The sequence below is a fragment of the Hylobates moloch genome, unplaced genomic scaffold (assembly GCF_009828535.3).
Source record: "Hylobates moloch isolate HMO894 unplaced genomic scaffold, HMol_V3 SCAFFOLD_4, whole genome shotgun sequence".
Classification (NCBI taxonomy): Eukaryota; Metazoa; Chordata; class Mammalia; order Primates; family Hylobatidae; genus Hylobates; species Hylobates moloch.
The window spans coordinates 63,905,178-63,927,584 of NW_026652279.1; the positions used below are offsets into that span (position 1 = coordinate 63,905,178).

The 22,407-nt window shown below is 37.0% G+C and overlaps 1 protein-coding gene across 4 annotated transcripts in view; it reads right to left on the reverse strand.

The window, feature by feature from the left end:
* The window catches only part of EPHA6 (EPH receptor A6), a 960,796-nt gene that overhangs the window by 150,672 nt on the left and 787,717 nt on the right, over window positions 1–22,407 (reverse strand). For all 4 annotated transcript variants that reach the window (XM_032150357.2, XM_032150356.2, XM_058437624.1 and 1 more), the window contains one exon: window positions 3,285–3,410. In XM_032150357.2, coding sequence (XP_032006248.1) covers window positions 3,285–3,410 — 126 coding nt within the window. The remainder of the gene's footprint in view (window positions 1–3,284; window positions 3,411–22,407) is intronic.

Here is a 22,407-nt window from a genome sequence, read left to right on the forward strand (position 1 = left end):
ATGGCATATACACATATTCTAAACCACTTTCAAATACTGTTTGACAACATAATTAAGTTAAAGAAATAAGTACATGGAGCAAAGAGAGAAAGCTTATTATTTTAGAGAATATGTCCGATAACATATTTAAAAGAGGGACACATTCTTTTCAAGGAGGTAGAATTTGATTTAAATAGTGATAAATATAGTGGAGGAAGACTTTCCCTTAAAAAATAAAATTTTAGAGTTACATCAGTTCTAATTTCTCTTCTCCTTCCCCATTCTCTTCTTTCCTTTATTCTCCCCTCTCTTTTCTCCTTCGCTTCCTCTCCTCTCCTCTCGTCTCCTCTCCGCTCCTCTTCTCTCCTGTGATTTCCTTTTTTTTCTTTTTTGACATGAAGTTTCGTTTTTATTGCCCAGGCTGGAGTGCAGTGGCACCATCTCGGCTCACTGCAACCTCCACCTCCCGGGATAAAGCGATACTTCTGCCTCAGCCTCCCAAGTAGCTGAGAATACAGGTGCCTGCCACCATGCCCGGCTAATTTTTTGTATTTTTAGTAGAGACGGCGACTCACTATGTTGGCCAGGCTGGTCTCTAACTCCTGACCTCAGGTGATCTACCTGCCTTGGCCTCCCAAAGTGCTGGGATTACAGGCATGAGCCACCACGCCTGGCTGTCTGTGATTTCTTCCTGCATCAGGTGACTACTACACAAATGCATTCCGTTAACTGTATTGATAAACTCCCTATTCAATTTTCAGCTAATACTTCCTGGTGTTTTTCTCCATCTGAAACTAAGAATAATAACCCTTTACTATGACCTTTTTAGAAACGGGAAACTTACAAACAGTTGGCAATTGTTGCATAAATACTAATTTCAGGCTTGTCTGCTTTCTGGTTCTCATGATTCAATGAATCCGTTATTATTATAGTTAGTGTAAAAGTAAGTACTATAGAAATATTGCTCTTTAATAGCACAGTGTGACGTGAAGCACAAAACTATTATATATAAGACATAGTCACGTATCTCTTTTAAATTTGATTATGGTAAGTAATTGGGAACTAAATTAGCACTAGAAGAGGTTTTTAAATTTCTTGACTGATACAGAAAATGTCTTATGTGACCCTTAAAGTACTGTGACCGATAATCAATTGGTAGAAAGTGAGTTTACTGCTGCCCAGTAGGCATCAACCTTCAGCTGAGTGTTTAAAGTGTCATAGTATGGGCCATGGGAGAAACCACTTGCTGTCCTCAAATTGATGTCTGAAACCTGAAGGGTATTAATTCAGCTATTAGATGGCAAAGAAATACTCTAGGTTTTTTAAAAAATATAAAATAATAAAAACTTCTCATGATTACTGCTTCATTCCTCTTTACACAAAATATAAAAAAAATTGGGAAATAAGCTATAGTTGAACAAGAAAGGATAAAAAAAATTATTTGAAATAGTAGCAGTCATTACCAAAAAGTGTCACACAAAATGTACAGAGATGACTTATCAAAATGATATAAGCCAGGAAAAGTATGTTGAGTTAATTTCAGTTTGTGGAAACAGGGACAAGTTTAGATCTATACATTTTTTATGAAGCAATTTTATTACACCTGATTTGTATGTAAGTCATGAAAACTGAACTGAGTTTTCTCTCCTATGAAAGCCCGAGGCAAATTTGGCTTAAAGCCTAGAAGAATAGAGTGCTAGAATGTTCTTTTAGATCCCTCTCTGGAAAGTTGTTTCTCTATGTGTTATAGAACAATCATCTTGCTTCTGTCATTCTCAGTAGCTAAATGACAAACGTTTTTTGTTTTCTAACAGTGATGTTGAATAATTCAAGTCACTCCTAAACTTCATAATGTCATTTCTGCCAAACATATCTGACTTGACCAAGATTTGTCATTAAGAGTTAAGGGTGAGGCCATTAAACTCTACACAATCTGCTCATCTTCTAAATTCCAATCACTGAGATATTAATTATATATGAAAGCTACATGTTTATATTTGCAGTTAACTCTGAGAGCTTGGCTTATATAGTTTTTCTTTCTAATCCTTTGCAACAACATTATCAACAACAAAATTTCTGTACAATTGGTATCATTTGTGTCTCTAAGGAGAAAAAGGGCAATATAACACCCAATAAAGTGAAAATTTATAATCTTTTAACTCGTGTAATTTTGGTTTCTGCTCTATTCGGTGGTATTCTTGGCCACAAAGTATCTAACCACATCAATAAATTATCCAGTGATGAAGCTAAATGACATCAAAGCATATTTATATGTTTTAATTAAGTAGAAAAGAGTAATTGAAAGGCAAAGGAAAAATACCATTCTAGAATGGTCTTAAGATTTGTTGGTATAATTATGCTAACAAGGACAAGAAATGTGCATTGCTGGGATTTTTGTTTTTATTGGATTTCCCAGTCTTTTGAAGTGTTCCCATTACATTGCAGGCTGGGCCAGTTCTCCTGAATACGTTGATGTCATAACAATAATTTTTTAGCATTATTATTAGTTATAATAAAAATCACAAGAATTATGATTTTTAAACTCCAAGAATCAATATTTGAATTCTATTTTGCTAAGACACATATAAAATGTAAAGTAAGATTGCACCCTTTAGGTACAATGAAGGAAGGCAGCTGGATATTTTACTAAATGTCAAGGAAGAAACAAATTGTAATTACGATCATGCCATGGATAACATGAAAAGTGTTTTAGTAAATTTGAAATTGCATTTTTAAATATTCAATATCCTATATTTTGTTTCTCTCAATAAAATATGGCTTTGGTCAGATTGGCATTTTTAGGGAAAAATGCATATTAATTTTTATTCTAAAATATGTCTTTCAGGTTGCTACTTTCTGGTTTCTTCAAATCATTTTTTTTTTCTGGAATGAAAGGATACTTTAATTCTCTATCAACTCTATGAAATTACTCTTTCTGCCAAGAACACTCAGTTTTTAATTCACTTTTCTGGCCAATTCCAAGTGGCAAAGTGTCTGAAGTCCATCCTTGTTTATTCTTGAGTTACATATTTTGGATCAGAAACTCTAATTCTTACTTAAGTAAAAATTTTCTCAGAAGAGGAGGCAGCACTATGCGAATTAGGTGCTCAGCGTCCTTTCACTTCTTTTGTGCCATTTTCACAGCATTCAGTATTATAAATACGGTTTCTGCATTTAAGCAGTCACTTACATTTCTTTTCCACAATATATTTAAGCAATATTCATTTTGTACTTGGGGCCTATCAACTATGAGCACAGTCCTACTGCTGTATATGGTGGCAGAAAACTTCACCTGAAATACCTACCAGCAGGAATCCTGGGGGGCAAAGATCCTCCCCCTGGCACTGGATGCGGGGCCTGGATGCTATTTAAAAACCCTGCCCTCAGGAAGCTGGGGCAAAACGCCTCCACCCCAATGGCCGGGAAGGATCCTTTTAAGAGATAAAAATTGACATTAATCAAAGTCTTCTTTATGTAAAAGCATTGATCATTTACATGGAATGAAACCTAAAATCAACAAAGACATCAAATTTTATGAAGAAGTTATACAATTAAAGGGATGGAATGCATTTTTTTACTCCATAAATTTATAAAATCAACTTAGTTTCTTGAAAAGAAAGCTACTCAACTAGTTATAATTAAAGAGGGTTAGAAGCATCAGAGTGCTAGATACGGTTTCTAAACCTACATTTAGAACATAAAGCTGTGCTATGGAATAATAAAATGGATATAAATGCTAGTCATTGATGTTGTTTATTTGCAGAATTCATGCCTACATGAGTTACAGGCATGCAGAAAATAGCCATGATAAGATCTGATATATGCTGTATCAACAGGAGCAGTACTTTAGGTCTATCTCTATTAGTGCTTAAAATAAGGAAAACTTTTACATCATGCAGTAATTACATATTTTTGCAACAGGGACAAGAAAATTGATGTACACAATTATTAATTTGTTATACTTTTCCATTAGGGACAAGACATGAGAGTTTGCAAAGGTAAAACCACATGCTTTTTCATTTTTAAGAAGGATATTGTAAAGAAAAAGTAAGCGGTTTGGAAATTTATCCATAAAATTATATAATGAATCATAGAATAAAAGAATGTCAGAACGAAATAACAGTGTAGAGATCATCTAGTTAAAAACACTCATTTTAGACCAACAAACTGAGGCTTAAGGAGGGGAGTCACTGCCACGTGGTTGGTAGACTACCAGGACAAACTCTTCCCACCCTAGAATAAAAATAAATCACGAATACATTCTTATTTGGGAGATTGCTATCCTCTGAATATGAGTTAGAAACTCTGCACTTTGGAATAGTAACATCATAATTTGGTGTCTTAATAACTTTAAGATCCTAAACTCACTCAGAAGAAAATTTAATACACTTGCAGTATCAGTGAATGGGCATCACTGGTAACTGATATGGCTAATCAAAGGTAAAAATTGCACTAGAACCCTCCCCCACCCACCAATAAAACAAAACAAAACAAAACAAAACAAAACAAAACAAAACAAAACAAGTTACACTGATGATTGTAAGGACTGTATTTCGTTCAGCCACTCTGAAATGCCTCAGGCTGCGTAGCTTCACATTTTGAATCCCGGGGTCTTTCCTTTCATGCTCAGATTTAGCAAGTTCTGTGTTTGTGAAGAGACCTCACTCTGTATCTTGACACAAATTCTTCACCAAAAATAAGTTAAAATTTGAGGCTTCTTTGAACTTGGGTCAGAATTAAAGGAACTGGGTACACTATATATATCTTGCTTCCATGGAGAAAGTTATTGGTAAAGAAAAGTTCACATCTCTTAGATCTTCAGAAATGTTTTCATGAAAGAGCAAAGTTACAATGTGTATTTTAACAGGTGAGGCCCATACAGTGTGCACTGAATTAAAGAAAGCTTAGAAAAAAAAATAAATACAGTGAATAAACTAGTTTTGTTGTTGACTTTATGGAGCCTTAGTGTAGGGTTCTGTCAGGAAGAGCTGGAGTCCCTTAAACATTAAGAGACAGGGCAAGAATGCCAAGTGGTAAGTCAGAAAGAGCTCCGAGGTAACTTACAAGGAGTAGTGAAACAAACTTCCTTGTGAATGCATGGAATGTTTATCATTGAACACAAAGTTACTATGTGTCTGTGTGCAATGTTTCTCACACAAGGCATTTTCCACATTGCAATGTTTCATCATTTTCTGAGATAACACTCCTAATGAAGGTGCATCATTGAATACCAAGTGGGATGATCATATATTTATACAGCAGTCTTACTTAAAGTTGCAAGAGTAATGGTATTGTTACAATAGGGAAAATAATGACAACAAATGCAGATTTTATTATATGCTGTGAAAAGCTAAAATAATGCAATTTTAGCTGATTATGGATTTATTGAAGCCAAGTAATAGGAAACTCAGTTCAAGAATATTAGATCGTAAAGAAACATAATAACATAGTCATGAAGAGCAAAGAAAAAATGATATAAATGAAATTAAAGGAAATTTGAAGAAAAAACTATGTACAGTAGTGGCTCTAGATAATGTTAATATGTTACACATTGAGATTTTTATCTGAGTTTTTCCTGTTTTTGCCAACATTATCCAAACTGTTAACTTAGAAAAGATGCCCATTATTTTAACTTTTTGAAAGAAACTAATACAAATATTATCTTATTGCTATGATTGCATTGATTACTGTTTTTGTTGTTGTGATGGCCTGTCATAGTTAATAGCAGCTTTCATTTTCCTAAGCTTCCTGCATCATTCATAATGTCTCCGCTATGTTTCTTTACCATGGGTAAAAAGGTCTTTCATCTATTGTGGCATATCTTCCTTAAGGAACTGTCATTTTTCACAGCTGAAAAAACAAACAAACAAAATAGAAGGACTGGTGTACATGAATATATATTCAGGTGAGATATTATGTGATAGTAATGCCTTATCATTTTTCTCCTTAAGGTCAGTTATGTCAACAGAGATTGCATGAAACACTAAAGTAAGTTTTCACAATTTATTCAGGAGAAACAGCAATTCTTTGTTATAATTCCCTTGTTTCTTCATCCACCAGGTGTTACGTTTTGGGGTTTGATATAAATTAGTTTTAGTCTGGTTTTCCCAATTGCTTAAGTTGCTAACTCTCTCTGCCTGTTTTCTTTTAGCTAATTGTGGAATTTATTATTCAATGATATTGTAGCTAAAAAGTAAATGAAATCTAAAATGTGTAGCAGGAGCAATATCCACTTCCACGAATATTTTGTTTTTAGTTACATTCCGTGGAGTATTTGTTAATATAAATTAGATTTTATATGTAATAAGAGTATTCCTCTAGCCGTTACAAGTTCAAGATATAAAACGTGTCATTTCACATACACTTTTCTAAAACTCTGATTTCGATTCTCTCCTTAGTGCAGTGGTTCTCCACTTTCGTGATAACTTTCCCAGTAGGGAGAGTCGCAAATTAGGACTGAGGAAAGGCATTCCTAGTATTTAGTGAGTGGAAGACTAAAGTTGTTGAAATAAGTGGTATAATCTCTGCAAAAAAAAAAAAATTATTTCTCAAAATGCTAGTAGTACACACTGAGAAATACTGTATGTGAGTAAAGAATTATTATTATTATTATTTTAAAAAGGTTGCTAGTTAATAGGTCATGTAACGAGACAGTGGGAAAAAAGCAGAAGCTGACATGGCCTGCATGCTTCCCTCTGGCTTGATCAACTGAGGAAGCATTCTGATTACAGTAAACTGACCCCTACAGCATAACCAGTTTTCAAATCATCCTAAAATATATATATTTAATCCGTAACAAGGGGTGTCCAATCTTTTGGCTTCTATGGGGCACATTAGAAGAAGAATTGTCTCAGGCCACACATAAAATACACTAACACTAATAAGAGATCATGAGCTAAAAAAAAGAAAAAAGAAAAAATCGCAATACAACCTCATAATATTTTAAGAAACTTTAGGAACTTGTGTTGGGTCACATTCAAAGCCATCCTGGGCCACGTGAGGCTCCCAGGCCATAGGTTGGACGAGCTTGACTTAAACGCTGGGAAACAAAATATCTTTTTAAATTTGATATTGTAGCAATCTCCCTTAAATATCTCTATGTTGTAAATTAAGGATCATTAAACATTTGTGTATGTAACAAACCCGCACATGTATTCCTTAATCTAAAATAAAAGTTGAAATTATAAAAAAAAAAGAAATTTTCACCTGTGCTTAACAAATCAGCTCTGAAGGCAAATTGTCAAAAAACATTTGTGTAAAAGATAGCAGACTAACAATGAGCTTAAACTGTGCTTCAATTTCATCATCTGTAAATTGAAAATTATAACTGACTCTAGTGGGCTGTTCATGAGAATTAAATCAAGCAAATGATTATAAATATAAACCATTCTTATTATTTAGCAATCTTAGTGTTTCTTTAAAAAGAAACCTTTAAGCATAAAATTGAAACAAATTGATAAAATTTCATAATGCAGATTCCCCCACATACATATACAAACTCCTCATAGAAAAGATTCCCTTCTTTGAAGATTACATATTAATAATTTACCTTTGATGGCAAAAAGTTTAATAGTAAGGATAATATCTCTGTAATATAAATGAGATATGACTTCTTCAAATTGTTTTAATTAGGTTGCATTTTTGTAAATACCCATTAAGATCTATAAGTAGACAATAGATACACTGACTTAATAAAAGAAAATTTAGAATTGGAAATTTGAAATACATGCACACTTATGTGTGTTTGAGGTGGTGCAGGAAGATTACTTGTTACGATGTTTGGTCCTCTTCTGTTACACCTTGTTCAGTAATGAGTTTACTTCATACTAGTGTTTTCCAAAATTGGGCGGGGGGGTATACCAACAGAGTGCATGGAAGATGGGCAGTAGAAAGAAAATACTGAAAATTCCATTTATATTTATGCTCTATCTCATCCTTTAGTAATTGCTACGTTTATGTTTTTTTAATAAATATATACAATATCGTACTAGTTGATACAAATAAATTATAAATAAAATATACGGATAATATCCCCTGTAAAACTTGCTCAAACATTTTTATTGTTAGATGTGTGTGATCAGAGAATTTTGGTGATCACTTACCTAAATAATAAAACAGTGAGAAAAATGCCAAAGTAAGTATGAAGTAAATAATTTACTTCAAGGGCTTGAACAATCAGGGCAAAGCTTGCATTTTCCCTGGCCCAACACAGTGATCCTAGAAGACCATGTTGTTTCTCACATAGTGCTGTCCAATCTTGGCTATTCATTAGAAAATACATAATAAAGGCCCAAGTAAGCAAATAGAATATGGAAAATCAATTTCTTCAACTCCTAAAATGAGTTATTCATCAACTACATTATGAAAATAAGGATGGTATCTAAAAAGAGGAGGCCACAAAAAACCATTGGGAGCACTGTTAAAAGTACAGATTCCACCCATATCATAGCAAACCTGGCCATAAATATGTAGCATTTTATGTATGTTGTGCCTGTTTGTAGTGTGATTATTACATGAAATCAAGTATTGAAATAAAATGAACTTCTGGTCAGACCTAAATTGTTAAATTTTGTACCAATAATATGTAAAGTGAATATTATTTTGAAATATTTTTATTTTGTCCTTATTTTATATTTTATATGTTTTATAATAAACATAAAACAAAAATAAGACAGAACATATATATGATTTACAAATGAGTATTTATACAGTGCAGAGTTTGGGCGCAAAATGTTTGATGATAGGAACATGAACAATAATTTGAAGAGCTGAGAATAGAGTGTATGCATTCAGAAGTAAGATAGTTTCTTTTTTATCTTGAGACGGAGTCTCATTCTGTTGCCCAGGCTTGAGTGCTAAGGGGTGATCTTGGCTCACTGCATTCTGCCATTCTGCCTCCCGGGTTCAAGAGATTCTCCTGCCTTAGCCTCCTGAGTAGCTGGGATTACAGGTGCCCGCCGCCATGTCTGGCTAATTTTTGTATTTTTAGTAGAGACAGGGTTTTACTATGTTGGCCAGGCTGGTCTCCAACTCCTGACCTCAGGTGCTCCACCCACCTCGGCTTTCCAAAGTGCTGGGATTGCAGGCATGTGCCACCACACTCTGCCCTTTCTTTATACTTGAGTATCCAGTATTGAGTTCTGTAACTGGCACATAGTAGCCATTCCCTTACTGGTTTTTGGATGAACTATGGTAAGTCTGAGCTACAGTAAGAATAACTTCAAATTGCAAAGATAACCTAGTCTATTGAACCTAATGCAATACCAAGGGCTAATTTCCCTGAAGAATGCTCATTCCTGAAACTTCAAATCTCTATCTATCTATCTATCTATCTATCTATCTATCTATCTATCTAATCTATCTATCATCTATCATCTATCTATCCATCGTCTATCCATCCATCCATCTAACTACCGACCTACCTACCATCTTTCTATCTTCTGTCTCCTATCTAATTTCATTTATCCTTACTTTGTCAGACTGTGTACTTCCCTCCATTCCTTGTGTAACTCATATTTTGTTCCCTACATGCCTCTCTTTTTCTAGTTATAGTAATTTATAACATTATACATTATTTCCTAACAGAAGTAAGACCATAAACCTGTTTTGTTTGAGCAAATGCTTCTTTGTTTTCTGTGATGGTGGATGAGGCCAGAGATTCAATAAGTCTATATCACCAGTGAGGAAGACCAATAACAATAAGAAACATTTAATGTAAAGCATTGGAAAAATGCATCTTTTACTCCATGGAGACCTTTATTTCACGTATCCTTAGCTGATAACATGCAGTCTTGGGCAGACTACGCTGCTCTGCCTACTTTGGTAAAGAAAGGATTATTACTGCCTCATTGTGATGCATGAGGTGGGACGGCTGGGAGTTCGCTGTGGTCTCCTCTAATGTGTCCAGAAGATGCACAGATTTGGGTTTCAATAAATGCAAGTTGAGTGAGTGGATACAGAAATGATCAAATAAAAAGTGACAAATTGCTACTTAAGCAAATATTTTGCTAGGATCTAAGGAAGCACTCTGCCTGCTCAATTGCTTCCTAGGCCAAGAGCAACTTTCTATAGCTGGAAGGGAGCTAATTTTCAATTTGGCTTAGAATGTGAAAATATTCACATAGTTATTCATGAATAACTTACTAATTTATGCTTTTATCCATTCACTGACTTAATTCATTCCATAAATATTTATTGCCACATCTATTTTTTTAACCTATGATGTACAATTTTAATAAAAAAAAGTAGAAAGTCAAATAATTTTTGATATGACAATATTATTTTCAGGGACTGAGTCTGACTAAACTAATCCAGAGATGCAATCACAGAACTTTGTCCATTATCTAAATTCTTGTAACTGGACATGCCCCTACAAATAAATTAGTATTTTCCTCTTTACCTGCACACTAACCCCAATCCAGATTGTTCAGCACTAAATACAATTAAAGATAATATGACCATTACTGTTTTATTTTTAACTTAAAAAAATCCTTCAGGTAACTGTAATATGAAGCCTATAGATATTTTATCCCCTTGTTATTAAATAGGACACAATAAATGTATTGAAGCAAAAAGTGCAGTTTCATGGCTAGATTTTTATGAGGTATTTCTTTAGTGCTTTTACAAATAAATGTTCAATTTTTCCCCAAGTTATTTTTAAACCTTTTGGACTTGTAGAACGTGTATCACAAAATTATGGTTGCTGTAGGGGGTGGAGCCAAGATGGCCGAATAGGAACAGCTCTGGTCTACAGCTCCCAGCGTGAGCGACAGAGAAGATGGGTGATTTCTGCATTTCCGTTTGAGGTACCGGGTTTATCTCACTAGGGAGTGCCGAACAGTGGGTGCAGGACAGTCAGTGCAGCGCACTGTGCACGAGCCGAAGCAGGGCGAGGCTTTGCCTCACTCAGGAAGCGCAAGGGGTCAGGGAGTTCCCTTTCCTAGTCAAAGAAAGGGGTAACAGATGGCACCTGGAAAATCGGGTCAGTCCCACCCTAATACTGTGCTTTTCCAACAGGCTTGGAAAATGGCACACCAGGAGACTGTGTCCCGCACCTGGCTTGGAGGGTCCTATGCCCACAGAGTCTCGCTGATTGCTAGCACAGCAGTCTCAGATCAAACTGCAAGGCAGCAGCGAGGCTGGGGGAGGGGCACCCACCATTGCCTAGGCTTGCTTAGGTAAACAAAGCAGCCAGGAAGCTCGAAATGGGTGGAGCCCACCACAGCTCAAGGAGGCCTGCCTGCCTCTGTAGGTTCCACCTCTGGGGGCAGGGCACAGACAAACAAAAATTCAGCAGTAACCTCTGCAGACTTAAATGTCACTCTCTGACAGCTTTGAAGAGAGTAGTGGTTCTCTCAGCATGCAGCTGGAGATCTGAGAACGGACAGACTGCCTCCTAAAGTGGGTCCCTGACCCCCGAGCAGCCTAACTGGGAGGCACCCCCCAGGTAGGGACAGACTGACACCTCACTCGGCCAGGTACTCCTCTGAGACAAAACTTCCAGAGGAACTATCAGACAGCTGAATTTGTGGTCTTACGAAAATCCGCTGTTCTGCAGCCACCGCTGCTGACACCCAGCCAAACAGCATCTGGAGTGGACCTCTAGCAAACTCCAACAGACCTGCAGCTGAGGGTCCTGTCTGGTAGAAGGAAAACTAACAAACAGAAAGGACATCCACACCAAAAACCCATCTGTACATCACCATCATCAAAGACCAAAAGTAGATAAAACCACAAAGATTGGGGAAAAAACAGAGCAGAAAAACTGGAAACTCTAAAACGCAGAGCACCTCTCCTCCTCCAGAGGAACGCAGTTCCTCATCAGCAACAGAACAAAGCTGGATGGAGAATGACTTTGATGAGTTGAGAGAAGAAGGCTTCAGACGATCAAACTACTCCAAGCTACGGGAGGAAATTCAAAACAATAGCAAAGAAGTTAAAAATTTGAAAAAAATTAGATGAATGGATAACTACAATAACCAATGGAGAGAAGGGCTTAAAGGAGCTGATGGAGCTGAAAGCCAAGTTTTGAGAACTACAGGAAGATTGCAGAAGCCTCGGTAGCCGATGCGATCAACTGGAAGAAAGGGTATCAGTGATGGAAGATGAAATTAATGAAATGAAGTGAGAAGGGAAGTTTAGAGAAAAAAGAATAAAAAGAAATGAACAAAGCCTCCAAGAAATTTGGGACTATGTGAAAAGACCAAACCTACGTCTGATTGGTGTACCTGAAAATGATGGGGAGAATGGAACCAAGTTGGAAAACACTCTGCAAGATATTAGCCAGGAGAACTTCCCCAATCTAGCAAGGCAGGCCAACATTCAGATTCAGGAAATACAGAGAACGCCACAAAGATACTCCTCGAGAAGAGCAACTCCAAGACACATAATTGTCAGATTCACCAAAGTTGAAATGAAGGAAAAAATGTTAAGGGCGGCCAGACAGAAAGGTCGGGTTACCCACAAAGGGAAGCCCATCAGACTAACAGCTGATCTCTCAGCAGAAACTCTACAAGCCAGAAGAGAGTGGGGGCCGATATTCAGCATTCTTAAAGAAAAGAATTTTCAATCCAGAATTTCACATCCAGCCAAACTAAGCTTCATAAGTGAAGGAGAAATAAAATACTTTACAGACAAGCAAATGCTGAGTGATTTTGTCACCACCAGGTCTGCCCTAAAAGAGCTCCTGAAGGAAGCACTAAACATGGAAAGGAACAACCGGTACAAGCCACTGCAAAAACATGCCAAATTGTAAAGACCATCGAGGCTAGGAAGAAACTGCATCAACTAATGAGCAAAATAATAAGCTAACATCATAATGACAGGATCAAATTCACACATAACAATATTAACTTTAAATGTAAATGGGCTAAATGCTCCAATTAAAAGACACAGACTGGCAAACTGGATGAGGTGTCAAGACCCATCAGTGTGCTGTATTCAGGAAACCCATCTCACATGCAGAGACACACATAGACTCAAAATAAAGGGATGGAGGAAGATCTATCAAGCAAATGGAAAACAAAAAAAGGCAGGGGTTGCAATCCTAGTCTCTCATAAAATAGACTTTAAACCAACAAAGATCAAAAGAGACGAAGGCCATTACATAATGGCAAAGGGATCAATTCAAAGAGAAGAGCTAACTATCCTAAATATATATGCACCCAACACAGGAGCACCCAGATTCATAAAGCAAGTCCTCAGTGACCTACAAAGGGACTTAAACTCCCACACAATAATAATGGGAGATTTTAACACACCACTGTCAACATTAGACAGATCAACGAGACAGAAAGTTAACAAGGATATCCAGGAATTGAACTCAGCTCTGCACAAAGTGGACCTAATAGACATCTACATAACTCTCCACCCCAAATCAACAGAATATACATTTTTTTCAGCACCACACCACACCTATTCCAAAATTGACCACATAGTTGGAAGTAAAGCTCTCCTCAGCAAATGTAAAAGAACAGAAATTATAACAAACCGTCTCTCAGACCACAGTGCAATCAGACTAGAACTCAGGATTAAGAAACTCACTCAAAACTGCTCAACTACATGGAAACTGAACAACCTGCTCCTGAATGACTACTGGATACATAATGAAATGAAGGCAGAAATAAAGATGTTCTTTGAATGCAACGAGAACAAAGACACAACATACCAGAATCTCTGGGACACATTCAAAGCAGTGTGTAGAGGGAAATTTATAGCACTAGATGCCCACAGGAGAAAGCAGGAAAGATCCAAAATTGACACCCTAACATCACAATTAAAAGAACTAGAAAAGCAAGAGCAAACACATTCAAAAGCTGGCAGAAGGCTAGAAATAACTAAAATCAGAGCAGAACTGAAGGAAATAGAGACACAAAAAAACCCTTCCAAAAATTAATGAATCCAGGAGCTGGTTTTTTGAAAAGATCAACAAAATTGATAGACCACTAGCAAGACTAATAAAGAAGAAAAGAGAGAAGAATCAAATAGATGCAATAAAAAATGAAAAAGGGGATATCACCACCAATCCCACAGAAATACAATCTACCATCAGAGAATACTACAAACACCTCTACGCAAATAAACTAGAAAATCTAGAAGAAATGGATAAATTCCTCAACAAATACACCCTCCCAAAACTAAACCAGGAAGAAGTTGAATCTCTGAATAGACCAATAACAGGCTCTGAAATTGTGGCAATAATCAATAGCTTACCAACCAAAAGAGTCCAGGACCTGATGGATTCACAGCCGAATTCTACCAGAGGTACAAGGAGGAACTGGTACCATTCCTTCTGAAACTATTCCAATCGATAGAAAAAGAAGGAATCCTCCCTAACACATTTTATGAGGCCAGTATCGTCCTGATACCAAAGCCTGGCAGAGACATAACCAAAAAAGAGAATTTCAGACCAATATCCTTGATGAACATTGATGCAAAAATCCTCAATAAAATACTGGCAAACCGAATCCAGCAGCACATCAAAAAGCTTATACACCATGATCAAGGGGGCTTCATCCCTGGGATGCAAGGCTGGTTCAACATACGCAAATCAATAAATGTAATCCAGCATATAAACAGAACCAATGACAAAAACCACATGATTATCTCAATAGATGCAGAAAAGGCCTTTGACAAAATTCAACAACCCTTCATGCTAAAATCTCTCAATAAATTAGGTATTGATGGGATGTATCTCAAAATAATAAGAGCTATCTATGACAAACCCACAGCCAATATCATACTGAATGGGCAAAAACTGGAAGCATTCCCTTTGAAAACTGGCACAAGACAGGGATGCCCTCTCTCACCACTCCTATTCATTATAGTGCTGGAAGTTCTAGCCAGGGCAATCAGGCAGGAGAAGGAAATAAAGGGTATTCAATTAGGAAAAGAGGAAGCCAAATTGTCCCTGTTTGCAGATGACATGATTGTATATCTAGAAAACCCCATTGTCTCAGCCCAAAATCTCCTTAAGCTGATTAGCAACTTCAGCAAAGTCTCAGGATACAAAATCAATGTACAAAAATCACAAGCATTCTTGTACACCAAGCACAGACAAACACAGAGCCAAATCATGAGTGAACTCCCATTCACAATTGCTTCAAAGAGAATAAAATACCTAGGAATCCAACTTACAAGGGATGTGAAGGACCTCTTCAAGGAGAACTACAAACCACTGCTCAATGAAATAAAAGAGGATACAAACAAATGGAAGAACATTCCATGCTCATGGGTTGGAAGAATCAATATCGTGAAAATGGCCATACTGCCCAAGGTAACTTATAGATTCAATGCCATCCCCATCAAGCTACCAATGACTTTCTTCACAGAATTGGAAAAAACTACTTTCAAGTTCATATGGAACCAAAAAAGAGCCCGCATCACCAAGTCAATCCTAAGCCAAAAGAACAAAGCTGGAGGCATCACACTACCTGACTTCAAACTATACTACAAGGCTACAGTAACCAAAACAGCATGGTACTGGTACCACAACAGAGACATAGATCAATGGAACAGAACAGAGCCCTCAGATATAATGCCACATATCTACAACTATCTGATCTTTGACAAACCTGACAAAAACCAGAAATGGGGAAAGGATTCCCTATTTAATAAATGGTGCTGGGAAAACTGGCTAGCCATATGTAGAAAGCTGCAACTGGATCCCTTCCTTACACCTTATACAAATATTAATTCAAGATGGATTAAAGACTTAAATGTTAGACCTAAAACCATAAAAACCCTAGAAGAAAACCTAGGCAATACCATTCAGGACATAGGCGTGGGCAAGGACTTCATGTCTAAAACACCAAAAGCAATGGCCACAAAAGCCAAAATTGACAAATGGGATCTAATTAAACTAAAGAGCTTCTGCACAGTAAAAGAAACTACCATCAGAGTGAACAGGCAACCTACAGAATGGGAGAAAATTTTTGCAACCTACTCATCTGACAAAGGGCTAATATCCAGAATCTACAATGAACTCAAACAAATTTACAAGAAAAAAACAAACAACCCCATCAAAAAGTGGGCGAAGGACATGAACAGACACTTCTCAAAAGAAGACATGTATGCAGCCAAAAAACACATGACAAAATGCTCATCATCACTGGCCATCAGAGAAATGCACATCAAAACCACAGTGAGATACCATCTCACACCAGTTAGAATGGCCATCATTAAAAAGTCAGGAAACAACAGGTGCTGGAGAGAATGTGGAGAAATAGGAACACTTTTACACTGTTGGTGGGACTGTAATCTAGTTCAACCATTGTGGAAGTCAGTGTGGCGATTCCTCAGGGATCTAGAACTAGAAATACCATTTGACCCAGCCATCTCATTACTGGGTATATACCCAAAGGACTATAAATCATGCTGCTATGAAGACATATGCACACGTATGTTTATTGCGGCACTATTCACAATAGCAAAGACTTGGAACCAACCCAAATGTCCAACAACGATAAACTGGATTAAGAAAATGTGGCACATATACACCATGGAATACTATGCAGCCATAAAAAATGATGAGTTCATGTCCTTTGTGGGGACATGGATGAAATTGGAAACCATCATTCTCAGCAAACTATTGCAAGGACGAAAAACCAAACACTGCATGTTCTCACTCATAGGTGGGAATTGAACAGTGAGAACTCATGGACACAGCAAGGGGAACATCACACTCTGGGGACTGTTGTGGGGTCGGGGGAGGGGGGAGGGACATCATTAGGAGATATACCTAATGCTAAATGACGAGTTAATGGGTGCAGCAAACCAACACGGCACATGGATACATATATAACAAACCTGCACATTGTGCACATGTACCCTAAAACCTAAAGTATAATAATAAAATAAAATAAAATAAAAACAAAATTTTAGTTGCTGTAAATTATATTTTAAAACTATAGCAATAACAAGGAGAATTAAAATATTTTGGAGGTAAGACTAATATTGAAAGGTAGGTTTTAATTTGTATTTAAAATAGAAGTTCTTTGACTTTTTAAAAGCAAATATTTTAAATGCCTCAATCTTCTCACCTGCAAAATGCTGAACTTGGACTGTAACTTTCCTATGTTTCCTTTAAGCTCTAAAAGTCTATTTGCATAATTTTTATTCCATTCGCTACACTGAGTGAAGCATGTATTTTCCCTAAGCGGAGGATGTGACCAGTGGTTTTGCCTCTGCTTATATTCAGTGGAACTTGGACTCTTAATTTCTGAAAAAGTGTCCTGAATAAATCTACAATCTGCTAATGCATCCATCATGTTTAATAATAAAAATGTCTAGGTTTGAGGTCAGGCAGAACTTTGAATTCTGACTCTACCATTCACTAACTGATTAATCTTGAATAAGTTATTTATCTTCTCTTTCATTCAGTTTTATCATTTGAAAAGTGGAGCTAATAATAAACATATTGGTTTATCATGAATCACATGAGAACTGCCTATTAGTGGTTGGCAATAAATGTTCAATACATGGGGATAAATATTTTCCTCCTTCTCCTTCATGGAGACCATTTCAGGTCTCCATGCCTTCATGATCTTTCCTCTGTCTGGAAGTCCCTTCTGGTTTTGGCAAGTATCATCTCCCCTGTCAAAATGTGCTTGACATAGCTGGAGAGAACTTACTTGCTATTCTCTTCTCTGTTCCTCCATATACTTTTAGTATTATAATAAAGGCAGAAGTCTATCATGGCGGCAATATTTGTTTGTCTACAATTTCATGGCACCAAACTCAAATGCCTTTAAGGGTCTGTTGGGTGCAATACGTAAATATATCCGGTTGATGACAAAGGCATTCTGTTGTACTGAAAGGTGAAAGCTCTGACTAATAACAATGAACTCAAATGTTTTTTAAAAACACTGCAGATATCAAATAAAATACATCTCTTGGATGATTTTAGCCTGTGGGCTGCCAGCTGGTGACTTTTAGCTTACACATTAGTCTTTCTCACTAGGCTGTGAACTCTTAAGCATAAGGAATGAGTTGTGTATGTCTTATTCTTCTTGACATGCCCAGTCCCAGATCTTGTGCATGGTAGGAGCTCAAGGTAATATTTATTAAGTTGAATTAAAATCATCTTTATATGAACAATACAAAGGTAGTTTGACTTTGTAAAAATAACAGACTGAGTTTTCTCAATGTTAGCGCTTTCAAAACAATGTACACTCAAATAGTATAAATAGCATCAAAAATATATATAATTATTAATGTTCAATGAAATTGAGAACTTTCCACTTTTATATGCTTATGATGACCCAATGTTCAGGGATCGGGGCAGACTAAATTTCCAAAATTTTTAAAATTCTAAAGTTCTTTTATCTAAGAAGTGATGGAAGGGTCGAGTGAACTTGAAAAAACATGTCCTTCCAATTAGCCACCATACAGGCTACCTTGGTTGGCAGATTCCTACCTAGCTGTTTTTTCCCTGAGGTCAGACTTTTAAACTATATGTTCTTTATAAACTTTCTCTATAAACTTTCTAGTCGGTTTGTTGATATCCACAAAGTAACTTGCTGGGATTTTGATTGACATTGCATTGAATCTGTTGATCAACTTGTGAAGAAGTGATGGCTGAATAATATTGAGTCTTCTTATCCATGAACATGGAATATTTTTCCGTTTATTTGGTTCTTTGATTTCTTTCATCAGAGTTTTGTAGCTTTCCTCATAGAGATATTATACCAAAATTTCTTTTTTTTTTTTTTTTTTTGAGACGGATCTCACTCAGTGGCACGATCTCGGCTCACTGCAAGTTCCACCTCCCGGGTTCACACCGTTCTCCTGCCTCAGCCTCCTGAGTAGCTGGGACTACAGGTGCCCGCCACTGCGCTCGGCTAATTTTTTGTATTTTTAGTAGAGACGGGGTTTTATCGTGTTAGCCAGGATGGTCTGGATCTCCTGACTTTGTGATCCACCCCCCTTGGCCTCCCAAAGTGCTGGGATTACAGGCGTGAGCCACCGCGCCCGGCCAACTATATGTTCTTTTAAAAAACCGTTTTACACCTCAGGTGCCAAGGAGTCAGCTAAGGCGTTGTTAAGCAGCATTTATCAACATGTATGAGAGCTAGATCTATTTAGGTCTGCAGCCAAAGTGTGCTATGTATTTAATATTTATGAACTGTGGGTATATCTGTCACATTATTAAAGTGAGGTCTGCACTTTCAGCACACTAGATAAAGAGGTCATGAGGCAGGCTGCATCTGCCTGTTTGTAATTTTCCAAAGCTGCCTATAGAACAGACTGGCCATTCATTGCTAGTGTGAGTCTTGCTGTCACCTATATCACATTGTCGCTTTCTCATAAACAAAGTTTAAAAGAGAATGTTCTGGATTTAGTTTTACTCACAGATATAATAACATCCTTGGCAGCACTATCTACGAACAAATGTTTTAATACATATCAAACATTTTTCATTTAAGGCTAAGATACCAGCTTTTTCAGGTCAAAATGGCATCTATATGGTGTGGATGAGATGGCAGGATAATTTGGTTAATTTCCATGTTACTATTTAATAATTACTACTTGATTGGTTTTGTAGATAATCAGGGAACGCAATTAGTCTTGAAAACGATTGAAAGCAGCCAAAGAAAATGAAACTAAACAAGGCCCTAATATGACTTTGTATCAAATCTCATATGATAAATGTATGACATGTATGCAATGGTACTGGTAGTAGGGTCGTGGTGGCAAGATATGTCCACTTTTCCAGGTAGCTATCTTTTGCATGAGGTAAGACATGAGATTTCCTTCCATGTCTCTACTTGCAAATGTGCATGGTGTAAATACTTCAGTGTATGCTTCCCTGAGTCCTCCCAGTTTAGATTATGTCACTCTTCAGCTAAAAAATTCCAAAATCTCCCTACAGGTGAGTATAAAACCAAGACATAAGAGTGGCTTCATGGCCAGGCGTGGTGGCTCACACCTGCAATCCTAGCACTTTGGGAGGCCGAGGCGGGCAGATCACCTCCGGTCAGGGGTTTCAGATCTGCCTGACCAATACGGAGAAACCTCATCTCTACTAAAAATACAAAATTATCCGGGCGTGGTGGCGCATGCCTGCAATCCCAGCTATTCAGGAGGCTGAGGCAGGAGAATTGCTTGATCCTGGGAGGCAGAGGTTGCAGTGAGCTGAGACTGGGCCATTGCACTCCAGCTTCAGCCTGGGCAACAAGAGCAAAACTCTGTCTCAAAAAAAAATAAATAAATAAAATAAAATAAAAATAAAAATAAAAAAGAATGGCTTCAGAATCCTTCACATTTTCCTGCAAACATACAGGAAGATTCATTGTTATTTGAATGGTTGTTCACTCCTTCTAGCACAAAGAAAGAATACCCCATATTGGCCTGAGTCATTCTAAATACACTGCTCAAATGCCACCTCTTCTAAGAGGCTTTTTATTTGTCTGCTGCTGGAATCATCTTGCCCTCATCTGTGCTCCCTCAGGAGGCAGCAAAGCTGCAATGGGAAGAGCACAGGTGTGGAGCCAGAGGGATCCAGCTTCAGAATCTCGCTGTGCATAGCATGCTGCATGACCTTATGCAAGTCACTTAAACTCACTGAGCCTCAGTTCTCATTTTGGTAATGTGTGGGAAATTGGATGTTATGAGGACAATTATACAAAATAGTGTTTATAAAGTGCCTGGCACAAAATAGACACAAGTAAGACCTTTCTCTGTGGCTCTTTTCTCTCTATCATGTGTAAAATTATCATATTTTTTACTTGTAGTATAGGTATTTCTTTTCATGCATCTTATTATTTGAAGAAGCTTCTCATTTTAATACACTTGGCATGGTATGTTGCATATAGGGGTTAATTGTAAAGGTAACATTTAAAAATGGGAATTACAACATGTACCCATGTTTTGCTTCTAAACTTCCTTTAAACTTCTAAAAGTAAAATGACAACATTCATGCAAGATAGTGAAAATATCACTTGAGTCCTAAAAATGTTCTGACCTGTCAAGGTCAGACCTATCAAGATATCTTGATATCTCATATATTCTCTCACTCCCAGACAGATTGGTGAACACTGAATAATATAAACAGCCAGACATGGGCCACACATATCCTCCCCAACATTTATCCCACGGTTGCATATGTGCCTTCTCATTTATGTATTTAAGAGACAGACAGAGAGACGATCTTGAGGGTGGAGCAATTCGGACTGCTTATGTGAGCATGAAAGACAAGGGAGGCACATAGCTAGGGATGCCATTCCATGAGGGGAGAGACCGACTCAGCATTCATTCTCTGCAGGCCTAACTCTCCTATATAGGAGCCAGCCAATTTCACCTCAACTATGGCCTTGAAGCAAAGTAATAACAGTGTGTTGGGTTCTATTTTCAAATAAGATCGTAAGTGTGAAATGGGTTTGAAAGAGGCAGGCATTATACAGTTTCAAATAACTTCTAACTTTTAGCGAGGCTATTCCTTTTTGTAAGCTGGATGCCACTGAGGCCTATATTCACCTAATTTTCAAGTCTGATATGAGACAACACTCATTCCTGATAATAGGGAGAAAACGGAAACAGACTCAAAGAAGCCTGATTTTATGACTGTTTAGTCACATTAAAACTGGGCATGTTGGGACTGCCTGGAATAATATCTCCATTCACATCTTCCAGCCCCTTGCTGTGCCACCATTTTCAACTCTGTTTATCATTAGGCTATCCTTGAAAGGCCATTAAACTGAGTTCAAAATGAGGACCCAAATACATCCCGTCCCGTAAAAATATTGTTGAAGGAGAGTCAAGAAAAAAAATGAGGGATAAAAAGCAAGCAGGTGTTGTTCACTGTTGAAAATGCCCCTCCTAATGTATTCTTCAGAGCTAGTTCCAAGGCAATTTCAGACCCTTGTATCATTAGATTATTGGTTCACTTAACATACATGCTTTTAATTTAATTTTAAACATTGGCTTGGATGTAAATTTGAGTAGTTTGCTAAAATGTTCCACTAGGGGTGGTGAATGATTATAGCTTCTTAGATATAGTGACAGTGTGACAGAAACAGCAGCTTCTGACGTGATATATGTGGAGAGGAAAACATTTGGAAGCAGTTTGAGTGCATTTTATTTCTGCATGAACTCTTTGGGCACCCAGCCACTTTCAAAGTATTATTTAACACATTATGGCACCACAAAAACTACTTTATGCCCTAGATGTTAGTTTCCAAAACAGGATCCAATAAATGTCTAAAGTTTTAATATCCATGAGAATAGGACTGAGTTAAAATTAAAAGAACATTTGTATTTGCAAGTGAAAAATAAAAACTTATTGCTTTCAAAGTATTATATTCAATTTTATTGCTATTTAAACAGGCTTGTTTTATGTACATACTGTTGTGTTAATAGTTTTTTTTTTAAAGATGCTTGTTTATTGATATTTTTAAGGGTCTAAGCCATTTTACTATATGATGGTAAATT